This window comes from Callithrix jacchus, chromosome 7 (genome assembly GCF_049354715.1).
Source record: "Callithrix jacchus isolate 240 chromosome 7, calJac240_pri, whole genome shotgun sequence".
In the NCBI taxonomy this organism is placed as follows: domain Eukaryota; kingdom Metazoa; phylum Chordata; class Mammalia; order Primates; family Cebidae; genus Callithrix; species Callithrix jacchus.
Window position 1 is genome coordinate 34,030,772 of NC_133508.1, and position 18,745 is coordinate 34,049,516.

An 18,745-nucleotide genomic window follows, 5' to 3' on the forward strand; every position below is an offset into this window, starting at 1 on the left:
AAGTCCCAGCTACTCAGGAGGCTGAGGCAGGAGAATCGCTCGAACCCAGAGGACGGAGTTTGCAGTGAGCCGAGATCCTGCCACTACACTCCAACCTGAGCAAGAGAGTGAGACTGTGTCTCAAAATAAATAAATAAAATTAGATAAAATTAAAATTGACCAAGCTTTACTAAGATGTACTAAGGCTGGAACTACAGTAATTTTTATATCAATTTTTTTATTTTTTTTTTGAGACAGAGTTTTGCTCTTGTTACCCAGGCTGGAGTGCAATGGCACGATCTCAGCTCACCGCAACCTCCACCTCCTGGGTTCAGGCAATTCTCCTGCCTCAGCCTCCTGAGTAGCTGGGATTACAGGCACATGCCACCATGCCCAGCTAACTTTTTGTATTTTTAGTAGAGATGGGGTTTCACCACGTTGACCAGGATGGTCTCGATCTCTTGACCTCGTGATACACCCGCCTTGGCCTCCAAAGTGCTGGGACTGCAGGCTTGAGCCACCGCGCCTGGCCTATCAATTTTTATTTAGATCAACAGTAAGCTAAACAAATATTCTCTTGCAAGTGATACGTGCAAATCACATCTTAAAAAGGCTATAACCTAATAAATTTTAAAAATATACCAAAACACAAAAATGATCACTGTTAGTATATACTGAAGATTTCCTAGGCACCACTTAGTTCTTTGGTCTTCAATACGACCTCAATGTAATCCTCAATACAACCCTTAAAAGTATTTTAATAAACAAAACATATGGAACTTTCAATGAATTAAGTGTGTAGTGAGGCTCTTTCCAAACATAACCACATGATAAGTTCCCGAGGATTTCGGTACTTTACAGTAGGGATAAAAGAGCTGTGCTGATGACATGCAGAATGTTTTTTAATAAAAGTTACAGAGCCTGGGTGGGAGTCCAGCCTCTGCCATGTCCCAGTCATGGCACTAAGCGCTAGTTTTCCTAATCTGAATAAAGGAAATATGTTTAGCTTATAAGTCTGCTGTAATGAACTCATAGATGTCACTACTTGCAAAACCCCTTACACCTAAAATACAACTTGTAGAAAAAAGAAAAAAAAATGTTTACTAATCTACAATGCATCACAAACTGTACAATCTTTCATGTAATCCTCACAACAAGATAGGCATTCTTATTTTGAAGAAATTAGGCCTAGAAAAGAGTTCATATTGTTAGAGCTGGGATTTGAAAGCTGCATCAAGGACTATGGGGTTCTTTATTTTCACTTTTTTTTTTTTTTAACCCTACTTGACTCGTGGAAGAGTGATCCAAAATTATTAAGAAGTGACTGTGACCCAAGTCAGCTAGTTAATGTCAGGGCCACGATCTGTGAGAAGATTCTCAAAACTGAAAGTTATGTTATTAAAAACCATTAAACTCTAAACATTCTCACTTCATATATGAAGTGAGAATTCCTATCTTTTAAGGAAGACACATATAAATAACGAATATCAAGCGGTAATTCAAGGAAAATATTACCCAAGGTTATTTCTGGATGGCAGGATTACAACTGATTTTTACTGTCTTTATAACTAAGTATTCTGGACAACGAGCATAAATTCTTTTTAAAATAAAGAATATGGGCTGGGTAGAGTGGTTCAACCCTGCAATACCAGCACTTTGGTGGGCCAAGGCAGCAGACTGCTTAAACTCAGGGATTCAAATCCAGGTCTGGGCAACATGAGGAAACCCCATCTCTACTAAAAATACAAAAAATTAGCTCGGCGTGGTGGCAGGAACCTGTAGTCTCAGTTACTCAGGAGGCTGAGGCAGGAGAATAACCTGAACCTGGGAGGCAGAGGTTGCAGTGAGCCAAGATTGTGCCACTGTACTCAAGCCTGGGTGACAGAGCAAGACTCTGTTTCCAAAAGAAAAAAAAGAAATAATTTAAAAAAAGAAATAAAAGATATTTTTATTGTTTTTTAAAAAGCTTACAATACTTTCATAAATTAGATTTTATACATATATGTTGCTGTATTATAATTTCTCTAAAAAGTGACTTTGCTAAGACACAAGGGCCTAGAAAGAAAGCAGAACATTCAGGGAATCCAAAGTTAGAACTGTTCACTGCTATCAGTATATGTCATATTTAATCAGCTCTAGAAATCATGCAGAGAGATTTTTCAAACATCAGTTGTAGTCTAGTATTCTGAACAGTAAAAAAGCTTGAGATGACAAAGAGACAAACAGACTGCTAAGATGTTCCATCAAACAAATTAGACAACTGGAATAAATTTCTTTTTCTTTTTTTTGAGACGGAATTTTGCTCTTGTTGCCCAGGTTGGAGTGCAATGTTGCTATCTCAGCTCACTGCAACCTCTGCCTCCCGGGTTCAAGCAATTCTCCTGCCTCAGCCTCCCAAGTAGCTGGGATAACAGGCATGTGCCATCACGCCCAGCTAATTTTGTATTTTTAGTAGAGACAAGGTTTCTCCATATTGGTCAGTCTGGTCTCAAACTCCTGGGATTCCAGGTATGAATCACCACTCCCAGATGATAAATTTCATTTAAACAGATCAAACAGGGCCAGGTATGATAGCTCATGCCTGTAATCCTAACATTTGGGAGGCCAAGGTAGGTAGATTGCTTGAGCCCAGGAGTTCAAGACTAACCTGGGTAATATAGTAAGATGCTATATATAAAAATAGTAATAATAATTTTTTAAATTAAAATTAAAGTGAAGAAGGAAGAGTCACAGGGTAAGTTCATCAGCAACTCTTGGTCCAAAAAAACATAAAATGACTTTTGACAAGAACCAAGTTTGATATTTTTCCACAGTTTTCCTTAATAATAAATATTTTGTGACTACTAATCATAAAGGGCTTGTTAAGAAAATAGCAAGAAAAAATTCTACAGTTTCCAATGTCCTATACCTCATTATCTTAAAGTGTTAATGAACAAGAACACATGAAATAGAGCCAGGCACAGTGGCTCACCCCTGTAATACCAGCCCTTTGGGAGGCTGAGGTACATGGATCATTTGAGGTCAAGAGTTCGAGCCTGGCCAACATAGTGAAACCCCATCTCTACTAAAAAATATAAAAATTAGCTGGGCGTGGTGGCGCATGCCTGTAATCCCATGCCTGTAATCTCAGCTACTCAGGAGGCTGAGGCAGGAGAATCACTTTAACCCAGGAGGTGGAGGCTGCAGTGAGTGGAGATCATGTCACTGCATTCCACTGTGATTCCACTGGAGTCAGATTCCAGCTCAAAAAAAAAAAAAAACCATGGGTAATATAACAAAATCCATTTATGTAAACATATATTAGAATTTTCACTGGTTTATCACATTCCAATACAACATTATAATTTAGTAAGTAGATTTTTAAAAAAAATCTTGCTATCACTCAATGTTCTAGCTGAACTGAATGAAGTAATATCTAAGTGATAGATTTCTCAAGGATAAACAGACTGTATTATCCCTAATAAAATGAATCTTAATAGATGTTTGACACAAGATGTACAGCAATAATGACTCCTTTGAATACTTAATTTTAAATTATGGTTTTAAATATTTGTCATAATATTTAACATTAACATTAATAAAACTCATTAGCTATGTATTTGTTGCATTGTCCTTAATTCCTGGAATATGATACGAGTGTGAAACAAAAATTAAGATATAAACAAATACAATAATTTAAACTATTAAGCATGTTATATTTGATATGGCAGCTGAGCATGGTACTAAAACATGCAGAATCATTTTGACAAGTTACTTCTCTGTGCCTCAGTTTACTCATTTATAAACTGGGGAAAATAATGTCTATCTCACAGAGTTTGCATAAAAATCAAATGAGCTACTTAAAGTACTCAGAAAACTGTCTTGTAACTATAAGGGCTAACTAGGTGCCCAACACCTCTAGATAAAAAAAAAAAAACAAAAAAAAAAAAAAGAAAATGGGAATTCGATTGATAAAATACTTGTTTTAAAAAATAAGCATCTTTCATCTTCTGTGGCAAAAAAAGTTTGGTCAGAGTGATTAAAGAACACCATGCTTCCAGGACACTGCTGTACTGATACGAGATGATTTCTGTCTTTTCCTCTTACCTTTGGTGTTTACTTCCAGTTTTTTTGAGATCATATAGGTTTTTCTTTTTTTACATAGTAATAATAAAATATAAATAATGTATCATTTTATTGTAATCATTAGAGAAACAATTTTTAATGATTCAATATTCTATCAAGTAAATATGTCATCATTTCACAATTCACTCATCAAAGAACATTTTAACTCGTAACTGATAGATTTCTAAATAAGATTTCAATATTCAGGATTCACTTATTTGAAGGAAGTCTATAACACAAGGTTTCAAATGGCATGATCATTTTAAGGTACCCAGTATCAAACTACTTTCTAAAATGACTGAGCCAACTGATATCATTACCAGCCTTATAGTAAACTGTTCATTTCACAGCTTTTATTTTCTGTGTTGGAAGACAACTATCCATTTTTCACTTGCAAATTTGCCTGTCTTGCAAACAGAGGCACTGATCGCTTTTGTTTTGGACTTGCTTCTCAAAGATATCTGTGCAGACATAAGCCCTGAGAGACAGAGATAGTGTCTCCCTCCAGAGCCAAGGGGAGTGAGTCTTGCTTACTGCCATTATAAAAGATTCCTCAGCTTAGAGTCCTCCCCTGTAACATTCCCACAGAGCATGCAGGCATCCATCTGGGCCCAATGGCATCACTTCCACTGGTCTAGGGAGTAAGGAAAACTGAACCAAATATGCTGACGCTTATGTTGCATGCTGTACTAAGAGTAACAAAATTCCTCATCTCTGAACTGGGAGCCTCGTGTCTTCTGCCAGCAACCATAAAACTGAGGCAGGTTAACTGTTAGCTTGCAAGTAGGATAAAATCTTAGATCTTTCTCAGTTCTTAGCCAGCTGCTCTAATAGACAGAGATGGGGAGGAGGGAGATAGGGAGATAGACAAAAAGACACACATAGTCCTTACTCCCTTTAATCTGATTAGCAAAAAGTCTTGCTGCTATTCTAGCTGGAATTTAAGACTGAAAGTAAGATTAAACATATCACAGTGAAAGTTAAGTTTATATGTCAACTTAACTGGGTTCCATGACATCCAGACATTTGGCCCAACATTATTCTGGGTGTGTCTGCCAGGGTGTTTCTGAAAGAGATTAACATTTAAATCAGTAAACTGAGAAAAGCCCAGTGTCCTCCCTAATGTGGGTGAGCATCATCCAATCAGTTGGAGACCTGCATAGCACAAAAAGGTTGAGGGAGAGGAGTCCTTCTGCCTGACTGTGTGAACTGAGATACCTATCTTTTCTTGCCTTTGGACTAAAGTATCTTCTGGGGGAATAGAGCTGCAGGCATTTGGGCTGATCATTACACCACTGGCTCTTCTAGGGGGTCCTGCTTGGTGACTGCAGATCTTGAGACGTTTCAGACTCCATAATTACATGAGCCAATTCCTTATAAGAAACTTTATATGTGTGTATACATGTATAGGCTAGATAGATAGATAGATAGATAGATAGATAGATAGATAGATAGATATAGATAGATGATAGATAAATAGATAGATAGATAGATAGATAGATAGATAGATAGATAGATAGATAGATGATAGAATTTCCATTCTACCAGTTCTGTTTCTCTGAAAAACCCTAATACAATCATATTTGTGGAATGATTACATATACTCTTTACAAGTTTCTTTATCAGGAGTTTCATCTCCTATGTATTTTAACAAAATCTTTATAAGCTAGTCGTGTGTGTGTGTGTGTGTGGGTGTGTGTGTGTGTGTGTGTGTGTGTATTTCCCCCCTTTTTAAGAGACAGTCTCATTCTGTCGTCTAGGCTGGAGTACAGTGATATAATCATAGCTTACTGCAGTCTCAAACTCCTGGGCTCAAGCAATTCTCCTGCCATGGCCTCCTGAGTGGCTAGGACTAAAGGTGTGTGCCATCACACTTGGCCAATTTTTAAAATAATTTGTACATGCTGGGTCTCAGTATTTTGCCCATGTTGGTCTCTAACTCCTGGCCTTAAGCAATCTTCCAGCCAAAGAGCTAGGATTACAGGCATGACCCCCAGTCCCAGCCAAACTAGCCATTAATCCCTTAGATATCATATAGATTTTACCATGCAATGGAGTGTTTTCATGTTATGTAAAATGACAAGAGAATAACACTTTTTAAAAAGTGATGTACTCTCTTCACTACTTTCCCTTTGCCTTTAAGCACTCACACTTCATCTCCTGCTCCACCTTCCTTTTCTCCCAGCCCCAGCAGATATCCATTATCTTCATTAAGCTACAGCCTTTAGAAATATTTCCAACCAGAAAGGGTCTTGAGAAAAGAATGGCTTGAAAGTGGTGACATCATAGAATGTCCATTTTAACAAACTTATTTATTACTAAAATATCTTGAATCAGCGAAATGAATTAAACCCTCGAAAATCATTTCATTAGATTGAATAACCATATCATTTGCTTTTGATTATACAATTTGGCCCAATTACATTAGTACTTTTGGTTTCCTCAGGTTCTTCCCTTGGGATATAATTAAATCTGGGATTCACGATTTGCAAATGGACTAAAAAACTTCAGCTCATTTTATATGAAACATTTTCTTATCAATGTTTACCAGAAAGTGATGCCTTCAGAGAAAGAGACATAATTTTTAGAAAAAATGATTAAACAAATGATACATAGGACAAATAAGAAGTAGAAGATACACAAGAAATTACTTTCATTTACAAAAATAAAAGGTTTGAAATATTTGTTTAGGTCAAGCTGAGGGATCACTACTGTTTTACTCTTAAAACATTTACTCTTAAAATATTCAGATAAAAGAAGATCCAGATGATTGCTTATGTGTTCTCCAAATAATAGACTAGGGCGAATGGGGTTACTAGTAACAGAAATTTTCTCTCTTGAAAAAACGTTTAGTAGGCAGCACTTCAGATTTATATATGTGTGTGTGTGTGTGTGTGTGTGTGTATACATATATACATGTATACAGACTTTGTAACTGATAAAAAACTAAAGTCCATTTTAAAATATGAAACTGTAGGTATATATTTTTAAAAACAATAACACCTACGCATTTAATATCTGACTCCAGAGCACGGATATGTTTAATTGTGTGTAGGAACAATGGACAGTACACTCACACAAAGGCAAAGACAAGGAAAGCCAGTTCAGAAGCCTTCCACACTTTTCCTGTAAAATCAACCCAGTCTTTGTTATTCAGATTAGCATTTCAAGGGCCAGCTCTACCCATTTTTTTCACTTATTTGAGAAACCTTTTGAATACCAAATACTATTTCCTATTCAAAACCCTGAATCTGTCATTAGGCAATTTCTAAAGTAAGTCTCATAGCTCTTTTATCCAGATTCTTCTTTATTTCTAAGGGTCCTGAGTTGCCTGCCTCACAGATCTCTACCACCACCTTGGGTTTCTCAGGTTTAGGTCTGTCCCTTGGACATTAAGTAGGAAACCCACTCCTCATGTGGCCAAACCATTTTGGCCCTGTTCTCTATCATTCTGAAAATCACCTCTATACATGAAGATTTTTTTTAAGTGGAATTGCAAAATAGGGGGAGCAATTTGGTGACTATAAATATTCTTTAGAGTAGCAAGTCAGATATTAGTAAAATTCTACCTTAAAAGAATCGTTAGACTGTGAGAAAATTTGTGACACTAGTAATAATATTGCAAACGTCAAAGTTGTTGAGTTAAACAATTGACAAGGTCAAAGAGACTAACAGTTAACAATCTCATTTCTTCTGACAGTTTAAAAGAAATCCCATCTAGCCTGGGCAACAGTTAGACCTTGTCTTTACAAAAAGAAACACACACACACATACACACACCCCTGCACCCCCACACACACACAAAAAAAAAACTAGCAGGGGGTGGTAGGTAACACATGCCTATATTCCCAGCTACTCAGGAGGCTAGGTGGGAGGATCACTTGAGCCCAGGAAGTCAATGCTGCAGTGAGCTATAATCATGCCACTGCACTTCAGCCTGGGTGACAGAGCAAGACATTAAATCTTAAAAAAAAAAAAAAAAAAAAAAAAAGAAGAAGAAGAAGAAGAAGAAAGGTGGGGGAGAACTAAATATCAAGGTAAAAAGTATAAGTCATATTAAAAAAAAAAACGAAGTATGTCAATTGTACCCACATGCCCAAGAAGAGCACTGCTATGGCTCGGCTGTCTTCTCAAGGCAGTTAAAATCCCATAACATTGCTAGCCATAAAACATCCTGAAGGAACACTCAGTCAGCCTCGCAACTCAGATAGGACTGAGCAGTTGGAAAGATCAGTTTTAAATCACATCCTTGGGTCAAAACCCTAGGGTTTCTTTAAAAGCTGAATCTAGTGACCACAGTTAACAACAATCTGGCTGGCCGTAGGCTCACACCTATAATCCTAGCACTGCGTGGCCAAGACAGGCCGATCGCTTGAGCCCAGGAGTTCAAAACCAGCCTGGGCAACACAGCAAGACCCGATCTCTACAAAAAGAAAAAGAAAAAGAAAAAATAAACAATCTATTGTATGTTTCAAAATAGAAAGTAGAGAGGACTTGAAACATACCCAGAGAAATGGTAAATACTCAAGGTGGTGGACAGTACCCTGATCATTATACGTTCATGGATATAACAAAATATCACATGTGCAAGTATTATATATTAAGAAAAAATTCAAACATTTTTTAAAAGCAGCATCACTAAGTAAGTCCTGGGAAAACGGAAACTGAAAAAAACCTACCTAAGTGCCCTCCATATCACGAGTCTTCAAGGAACTTATAGAGAGAGAAATGGGGGTGGACAAACCAGACAAGCAGATGCAGACATGTAGATTCATTTCCAGTAACCAGAAGTTTGAGCTTACAGGTGAAAGACAAACATCAATGCAAGGAACAGACTGTTAAAGCCATGACAAGGAGGAAGAACCACCAACTTCTGGAGGGATAACCACCAACGTGTAGTAACTGGTGTGAAGAAGTGACAGAACCAGAATAAACATCTAATAGAATCTCCAAAAAATAAAAAACTGAGGAGAAGCCCTATATGTAGGGTTTGCTGATACCTGTGGCACAAACACTCCAACCCTGGCAACCAATACAGTGTCACTAAATGCAGATGGGAAGACACATACACAGTCAGCTCAGGAGAAGGGAGAAGTCAGCCAAGTGAATGAAGTGGTACTTGAGTACCATTAGAAAAGAAAGACTTCCTATATTAACAAATAAGCAAAATCAATAACACAAAGTGCCAACACTCTTTCTGAATGCTACTCACAGTTGTCCAGATTATTTCTTTTATATGTATTGTTTTACATCCTACAAGGCCTATTCATATATCAATGTTACTTGAACATTGTTCACATGTTCAAATGTTCATATGTTCAAATGTTACTTGAACCAACAAATGAAATACTATCAACCAATGAATTTAAAACAAACCAGTCAAACAGCAAAGAATGATTCTTAACTAAAAAGGAACTTGAACTGTATAAAAGACCAGTAGAAAGGGATTAGATACCTCAGTGCCTCTGCTCATCGTTATGGCACCTCAGTGGGATTAAGGAGACACTTGGAGGGGACACAGCTTGGGGTGCAGTGTACCCCCAAATCTACCCATAGAGTTGTTATTTGGTGTTTTGTAAGTATACCTGTTGAGTGCATACGTACTGTCCAGAGAAAGCAGTTGATCTTATGAATATTATACTTAAATACCAAAAACAACTTAATATGGTGGGTACCCTCAGAGGGCAAAGATGGGTAGGAGGACAGAAGGCATTAACTTAGGGTGGTCACAGATTTAAAAACCTTCGAGAACCTGCCAGGCATTACACACATGCTGTCCTATTGTAGGAATAGAGAATTGCAGCTCAGAGTAGTTAGGTTAATCCACCTCATGTCTGTGCTAATGAATAGTCAGCTGTCCACATGCATGTAGGTCTACCCTCCTCAAAAGAGAGCTACTTACGAATAAGATACATCACTTGCAAAGAAAGGGCAAAATACACATCGCCAGAATCACAAGATGTAAAGTAAAAATAAAGTTTACTGGGGCAGGTGTCACAGACAGGGAAGGAGCAGAGAGAGCCCCTCAATAATCCAAATCTTGTCATGTCACAGTCAGCTATGCTTTGAGCAGACACAGCTAACTAGATGTATCCTTAAAAGAGGTCCAGGAGAGTGGCCCATTTCAGTGACACTTCACACCAGTTTAAGGAGGGCAGGGGGGACTTTGCAGAGAACTTCACTAACAACAAACAACAACATGAGTTTCCTGCTCAAAATGAGACCATGTCAGAAGAAGGCAGCCCACAGAGATGAGAGGTTCTAATAATAACAGTGAGCAAACTCAGCTCTTCATTAAGCACCTACCAGGGCCAGGCTTTTCTCAGGCATCTTTGCACCTACAGCATCTAACTCAGTCCCTGACTCTAGTGTTTAGTTGTCCAGAATGCACAGGATTACTAAGGGAAAAACCTGATACAAAATGAAAATGAAAACCTGGCCAGACACTGCCCGGTATTAGCATCAACATCCATTTGCTAGAGACAGAATATGGAAGGTGAGACTATGAACTAATAGAGGTGGCTGCAAATAAAATAGCATATGAATATTGTGACTTTAAATTCCATTTACAAAGATCTGATTACATCACAAACCACAATGGCCAGACTAAAATGTCTTTGCAAAATTATAACAGAAGGAATCTGACATACTTGACTTCATCTTGCTTCTGACCTTCAAGTTGTCCTTAGTCATTCCTGTCCACAGGCTGAGCTAACTTTGGAAGGAATTTAGTTTATAGTTTAACCTTAAAGCAAAGATGATTAACAGCCCTTCATAAAACTAAACAGTCCTTCTAAAACTAATGAAAGACCACAAGGTTAGGATAACAAGAGGGACCTGAACTCTGGTAAGATAGGCATAGTTCCTATAATCCCTTACTGCTCAGGTGCCACGTGGCCCCAGGTCACAAGATTTGTGACTTCCCCAATTGCTCCTATAGATAATGTCACTTCTATAGAATCTAAGGTAGATTTGTTTTTTTAGATTTTTTTCAGACTGACACCACAAGGGACCCTTTACTCAAAACTCAATGGATCCTGTGGTCCCACCTAGAGGTATGAGGAATGGTTCCCACACCCCTACAATTTCATTCCCAACCAATCAGCAGCACCCATTCCCCAGCCTCCTGTCCACCAAATTGTGCAAAAGAACCCTAAGCTTCAAGCTTTTGTGGAGATTGACTTAAATGATAACTCCAGTTCTTCAGCATGAACCAACATTGTGTCAATTAAACTCTTTCTCTACTGTAATGCTGGGGTCTCAGTGGACCGATTTTGTCTGTGCAGTGGAAAGAAAGATCCCATCTGGCGATTACAGTATTCAGGTAAGAGTGAATTGACTTTGTAGTTTTAAAAAGCCACAGAAAAGAACATGGGTTTACATTGAATTTCCTATTCTCAAAATTTTTATTTGGAAAAATTTCAAACCTCGGGAAAATTGAAAAAATATGCTCAACATCATATCCCCTTCACCTATGAACTGCCAATATTGTGTCTCCTTTCTGGTTTTTTTTTTCTTATTTTTGAATTATTATGATTAAATTGCCATCAAAATTTTTTTTTTTTAATATAAAGAGGGGCTTTCCAGAAAAAACCGGAAAGCCTGCTAGACAAATTCTAAAAGAGCTGTAACACTGCCATAGAAATTCTTAATGGTGATTTGAAAGTAACAAATCAATTATTTAAAAAAAAAAATGAAATTTCAATTATTTGGGTTCATTTTGAATTTGAGAAAATTTTTGAAAGGAAATAATGAGTGCATTTGTCCTAATGATTTTCAATTACCAATAGCATTTATTACTGTTCAGCTTTTCTGACTTTTCACCATTAAAAGGAGAAAATAGGCTAAGCCTAATTTCCACAGGTACTTTTCAATGTGATAAAATAGAAATATATTTCCTTAACCAGTTACCAATGTGATATTATAAAAAATTTCCATAGAGGAAAAATGACCAATGACCAATCCAGAAAAAAACAAAGTTACTCTTTCAGAGTCGGAGAAAGTAGCAAGACAAGTCTAAAATGAAATTTTAGAAATTAGCCAGGTATGGGGGCTCATACCTGTAAACCTCAGCACTTTGGGAGGCCGAGGCAGGCAGATCATGAAATGAGGAGTTTGAGACTAGCCTGGGCAACATGGTAAAACCCCATCTCTACTAAAAATACAAAATTTAGCCTAGTGCAGTGGCATGTGCCTGTAGTCCCAGCTACTCGGGAGGCTGAGGCAGGAGAATCGCTTGAATCTGGTTGGGGTAGGTAGGGGGCAAAGGTTGCAGTGAGCTGAGATAGCACAACAGCACTCTAGCTTGAGGAAGAGCAAGAGCAAGACTCCATCTCAAAAAAAAGAAAGAAAGAAAGAAAGAAATTAAATATACCACATTTTTTTTCAGTAAAAGCGTATTCATAAAAACTTAAGTCCATAAAAACAAATCTATTAATAGCTATTCATTCTCAACAATTTGTCCTAACCCTGAAAAAGAGTATAATTTTACACTCTAAAAGCAAGAATAGTGAACTGTTTGAGATACGGTCTTGTTCTATTGTCCAACTGGAGTGCAGTGGCACAATCTTAGCTCACTGCATACTCGACCTCCTGGGCTCAAATGATCCTCCCATCTCAGCCTCCTGAGTAGCTGGGACAGGAGGCACTCACCACCACGCCTGGCTAATTCTTATGTTTTTGTAGAGATGGGGTTTCACCATGTTGCCCAGACTAGTCTTGAACTCCCAGGCTTAAGCGATCCGCCCACCTAGGCCTCCCCAAGTGCTGGGACTACAGGTGTGAGCCACCACACCTGGCCTACATTTTTCATTTTGCACATTATCCACATTTCCGACGGGAATGTGAAATAACTGTTACTCTGCAAGACTTAATCTTTTATCTCATAAACATGAGCAAATAAATTACAGGTCTACTTGAATATTCATGATTATTAATCTTTAGAAAATAACCTAAATCTGTTTCAGAAATGTTTAACTCACTAGTCTTTATTGAGTGACTAACTTCAAACATTGCAGTTCACATAAAAACATTTGCTAGTGTGTTTCACTTCTGGAGGCCAAGTAACTCCAGCCTTGTCCAGAGAGAGCTTTAGAATTTCTGTATTTCTTGGAGACAAGATCTTTCTGTGTCACTCAGACTAGACTGCGGTGGCATAATCAGAGCTCACTGTAGCCTCTACCTCTGAGGCTCAAGTGATCTTTCTGCCTCTACCTCTGCCTCCTGAGTAGCTGCAACTACAGGTACATGTTACCATAACCGTCCAATTTTTGTCATTTTTCTAGAGACGAGGTCTCCCTATGTTGCCCAGGCAAGTCTCGAACTCCTGGGCTAAAGCAATTCAACCACCTAAGCCTCCCAAAGTGCTGGGATTACAGGCATAAGTTACTGCATCTAGCCTAGAATTTTTAATAAAAGACGTATTCATAAAATTAAATTTAAAAAACAGAATAATTATTGAATATTAAATTTTTTTTTCTTTGGTGAGACAGAGTCTTGCTCTGTCACCAGGCTGGAGTGTAGTGGCATGATCTCAGCTCACTGCAACCTCCACCTCCTGGGTTCAAGCAATTCTTCTGCCTCAGCCTCCCAAGCAGCTGGGATTACAGGCACACACCCCATGCACAGCTAATTTTTGTACTTTTTAGTACATATTTCACTATGTTGGCCAGGATGGTCTCGATCTCTTGACCTTCTGATCCACCTGCCTCGGCCTCCCAAAGTGCTGGGACTACAGGCTTGAGCAAATATTAAAATCTTAAAATTTATTATCAAGTAAATTCTAAATAAGAGCAAAGGTTCAGTGTTGAGGGAAAAATGGATAAGAAGTAATGCAAAGAAACATTATTTAAGGCAAGAAAAATCAATCCATCTAAGTTTGGAATGTGTATCTTTTTGGAAAATGTTTTTAATATTTGAGAGTTTTTAATAAGCAGTATTTTGTCATTACTAGTTTCATAAAATACTTAATTAGTAGCAAAGTATACAAAATATAATATTTTACCCTGTATTTCTATTCCAACTCTCTTTTCAGACAGAATTAATCATCATTAACAATTTGGAAAACAATTTTCTTACTTTTATTTCATATATAGGACATATCCATATACTCAACTGCAATTTTTCACAAGAATTAAAACATAAAAATTATGTAAAACTTGTTCTTTTTGCTTAACAACACAACTTGCAAATATTTCAATACCTGTGAATTTATTTTTGTCCCAACTGTATTGAATGATTGACTGAGACAGAGTCTTGCTTTGCTCTACCAGACAGGCTGGAGTGCAGTGGCACAATCTTGACAAGCTGGCCTCCAGGCTAGAGTGATTCTTCTCCCTCAGCCTCCAGAGTAGCTAGTACTACAGATGCATGCCACCACACTTGGCTGTTTTTTGTTTGTTTGTTTGTTTTTGAGATGGAGTTTCGTTCTTGTTACCCAGGCTGGAGTGCAATGGCATGATCTCGGCTCACGGCAACCTCCGCCTCCTGGGTTCAGGCAATTCTCCTGCCTCAGCCTCCTGAGTAGCTGGGATTACAGGCACGCGCCACCACGCCCAGCTAATTTTTTGCATTTTTAGTAGAGACGGGGTTTCATCATGTTGACCAGGATGATCTCGATCTGTTGACCTCATGATCCACCCACCTCGGCCTCCCAAAGTGCTGGTATTACAGGCTTGAGCCACCACGCCCGGCCTGATATTTTTAAATTTTTTATAAAGTTTCACTATACTGCCCAGGCTAAATCAGTTTTAATAGCTAAAGAGTATCCCACAGTCATTCCTCCATTAATGAAGGCGTAAGCCTGTTTCTAGCACCCTGTTTTTACTACTACAATTAACATCCTTATCCATGTGCAAATATTTCTGTAGGTAAGTGAAGAGGGATTTTTTTTACTCCTACTTGTTTTAGTAAATTATTCCTCCCATTAACAGCATTCAAACCTTTAACAATAAGTTTATACATGGGAGACAGATGCCCAAGATAAGGGTATATGATCTTTAAGAGGATGAAACAGTTAAATGACTCAGAGATCATGAGCCTGGAATTCAAGGGGCCTCACTACGTTTGCATCCACAAAAATGTTCCTGCTTTTAAGTTTACTGAACGTGCAGCATTATGGGCAACTATTTAAATGACTGATGACAGCAGTCCTCTCTCTTGATGGCCACTGCCTAATCAACATTGCTACCTGTTTTACATGTACATGGACAATAATTCTTGTAGAAATTAACAAAAATGCATCACTTGTATGCACAAATAGAAGACAAAGACTATAATGGCAATTCATACTGTATATTTATAACAAATACGTAGGCATTAACTCCCACAGTTTGGTTTCTTGTCTCAAATGGTGACATCCAAAAATATATGCATGTTAACATGTTCAGAACAAATTTTAATAATCTTCAATCTGTAATTTTAAAATGCAAAACAGGCCAGGAGGAGTGGCTCATGTTTGTAATCTCAACACTTTGGGAGGCCAAGGTGGGAGGACTGCTTGAGCCCAGGAGTTTGAGACAAGCCCAGGCAACACTACAAGACCTCATTTCTACCAAAAAAAAAAAAAAAAATCAGCCAAGCTTGGTGGTGTGCACCCATGGTCCCAGCTACTTGGGAGGCTGAGATGGAACTATCTGAACCTTGGTGGTCAAGGCTGCAGTGAGCCGTGATCATGTGACTGCACTCCAGCCTGGGCAACAAAGCAAGATCCTATCTCAAAATAAAACGAAAATGGAATGTAAAGCATAATTTATCTTTCCAAAATGATCACAAGAAAAACTGCAAACTGAACTATTTACTAGTTATTAACATATATTATACAATTATGCTAGTTATTAAAAATTACAACTAGTTAACAAATTGTAATAAATATTTAAAATAAATATAAAATTATCTACAATAATTATAAACAATTGGAAATAATTACACTAGATATTAATTATACTAGTTATTAATGTAGATCATACATTTCTATGGCTCACATACAACTGAAATGAGCATCCATGTTTTTTTCATTCTACTTAAAAGCATAGGGATCACCTGAAGTAAATTTTGGGTCTGGTCTGTTAAAGTGAAAATCTGCTGAAAGCCATGAACTCTTTTCCTAGCTGCAAGCTCATTAAATAAAGCTTGTTTATGAATTCAGAGAGAACTCTCACCCTGAATCATTGACTTATTTATTCAATTACTGAATGCCTATGATATAGTAAACACCATCTCAGGTGCTTGAAACAGATGAATAAACAAAACAGTAAAGATTTCTGCCCTTCGGAAACTCGTATTTTAATAGACAGGTAACGAAAATATACAATGAATGTAATGAATTATATGTATGCCAGTGCTATTAAAAATGAGTAAGGTAAGGAGAACTGGAAATACGGAAAGTTGGAGAAGTGGGGACATAGCAGAGGCAGCAAGATAAAGTTGTAAACAGGTCAGGGAAGGTCTCAGTGAGGAGTGAGAGTCAAGCAAAGACTTGAAGGACCTAGGAGAATTAAGCAAGGAATATTTGGGTAAAGCAATTTCCAGTCAGAGGACCAGACCAAGGGCCCAAAGGAGGATACAGATTTCACAGATTTCCCAAAGCATATCCAGGAGCACCTATTCTCACCCCTATGAATCTCAGTTTGTGAATAATCCACCATTGTTGATGCAGTTATAATTCAGTAGATAATAGCAGGGGTTTTAGAGTTAGAAAGGCTACGATGTGAAGCCACGGTATATTTACTGTGTAACCTTTAGCAAGTAATATGACATTCATAACTCAAGTTCCTCATACAGAAAACTGATATAATGATGCTTATGCCTACCCCATATGATCTGTTTAAGAACAATGTATGTAAAGAACTTAGCAGGGTAAAAATTCAAGATATGATAGTTCTTGTCAGATATGAACCCAAAGCACAGGTAACAAAAGCAAAAATACGCAAACAAGATTACATCAAACTAAAAAGCTTCAGCATAGCCAAGGAAACAATCAACAGAGTAAAAGGACAATGTATGGAATAGAAGAAATATTTGGAAAAAATATATCTGATAAAAGATTAATATCCAAAATACACTTTAAAAAACTCAAGCAATTTAATAAAAATAAAACAAGTAACTTGATTTAAAAATGGGCAATGAATCTGAGTAGATATTTCTCAGAAGAAGACAAACAAACAGCCAAGAGGTATATGAAAAAAATGCTCAGCATTACTAATCATCAGGGAATTGCAAATTAAAACCAGAATGACTATCACCTTCCACGTGTTAGAATGGCTACCATCAAAAAGATGAAGGATAACCAGTACTAAAGAGGATGTGGAAAAAAGGGAAGCCTTGCACACTGTTGTTGGGAATATAAATTAGTACAGTCATTATGAAAAAGGGTATAGAGGTTCTTCAAAAAATTAAAAATGGTGCTATTATATGATCTAGCAATCCCATCACTGGGCATGTATCCCAGTAAAATGCAATCATATGTTGAAGAGAGAGCTGCACTCACATGTTTATTGCAGCACTATTTACATTAGCCAAGGCATGGAATCAACCTATCTTGTTGTTTAACAACAGTGTTTATCAGTAGACCGTGAATAAGAAAAATGTGTAATACACAGACACATACATACATACATACAGAACACACACAACGAAATACTCTTCTGCCTTTAAAAAGAAAGAAATCTACCACTGTGGCCACATGAATGATCATAGAGGACATTATGTTAAGTGAAATAAGCCAGGCACAGAAAGACAAATATTATATGTTCTCACTTATTGTGAAATCTAAAACCACTGAACTCATCAAAGTAGAGTGGAATTGTGGTTACCTGGGGTTGGGGGATAGTGAGTGAGGAGGTATTGGTAAAAGTATACAAAATTTCCATGAGGAGAAATAAGTTCAAGAAATTTACTGTACAGCATGGTGACAGTAGTTAGCAACAATATACTGTATACTTGAAAACTGCTAAGAAAGCAGATTTTAAGTGTTCTCGCCACACAAAATAAATGAAGTATGTGAGCTATTACATACTTATTATCTTATTTAGCTTGATTTAGTCATTCCATAATGTATATATATCTCAAATCCAGTTATGCACAATATATACATTTTTGTCAATTAAAATGTTTTATAAAATTTGAAAAGGAATCATTCTTGTAATTAGTTATTAACCAAAAATTATCCTAAATAAAGCATAAAGATTTACATACGCACAAATATGTAAACACTCGATTTGGGCATTTTTTTTAAAAAGCTAGCAATGTTATCAAAATTGCTTTTATGAGAACCAGAGCTTCAAGTAGTTAAGTCAACTTATGCAACAACTACCTACGTTTTCCAGACTACCTTAAAATCATAGTGGTGTTTTTCAACTCACAGAACCATTATTAAAGTTCAAGTATTAACAACCTGGCAAACTTTTAATCACATGGGGAATTGAAAAGAAATCATGAAACTCTGGTCCAATTTTTATCTACTTCTTCATAGGAAGTCCCCAAGCAATATTATTCCAGCAAAACACAACTCACCACACACTGAAGATCAACCTTAAATTCCCTTTTATTTTTAAGGTCACATACATTTCTATATTTGCAAGTGTTGTTACTGTATATTAACCTCTCGCCTAATATAATAGAAAAGTCAAAGAGCTAAACGCTGATGAACACTTCCATCTTTTTC

The 18,745-nt window shown here is 37.2% G+C and overlaps 1 protein-coding gene and 1 non-coding gene across 51 annotated transcripts in view; both read right to left on the minus strand.

Moving 5' to 3' along the window:
- Positions 1-18,745, minus strand: part of PARD3 (par-3 family cell polarity regulator) — a 716,461-nt gene that overhangs the window by 306,236 nt on the left and 391,480 nt on the right. For 7 of the 50 annotated variants that reach the window (XM_078329856.1, XM_078329855.1, XM_035307152.3 and 4 more), the window contains exon 6: positions 5,087-5,149. The exons of the other annotated variants lie outside the window; for them this stretch is intronic. In XM_078329856.1, coding sequence (XP_078185982.1) covers positions 5,087-5,149 — 63 coding nt within the window. The remainder of the gene's footprint in view (positions 1-5,086; positions 5,150-18,745) is intronic. 50 annotated transcript variants of the gene reach the window in all.
- On the minus strand, positions 11,658-11,719 carry LOC118143432 (U7 small nuclear RNA). Its single transcript, XR_004727648.1, has one exon. It is a non-coding gene; the product is annotated as a U7 small nuclear RNA (small nuclear RNA).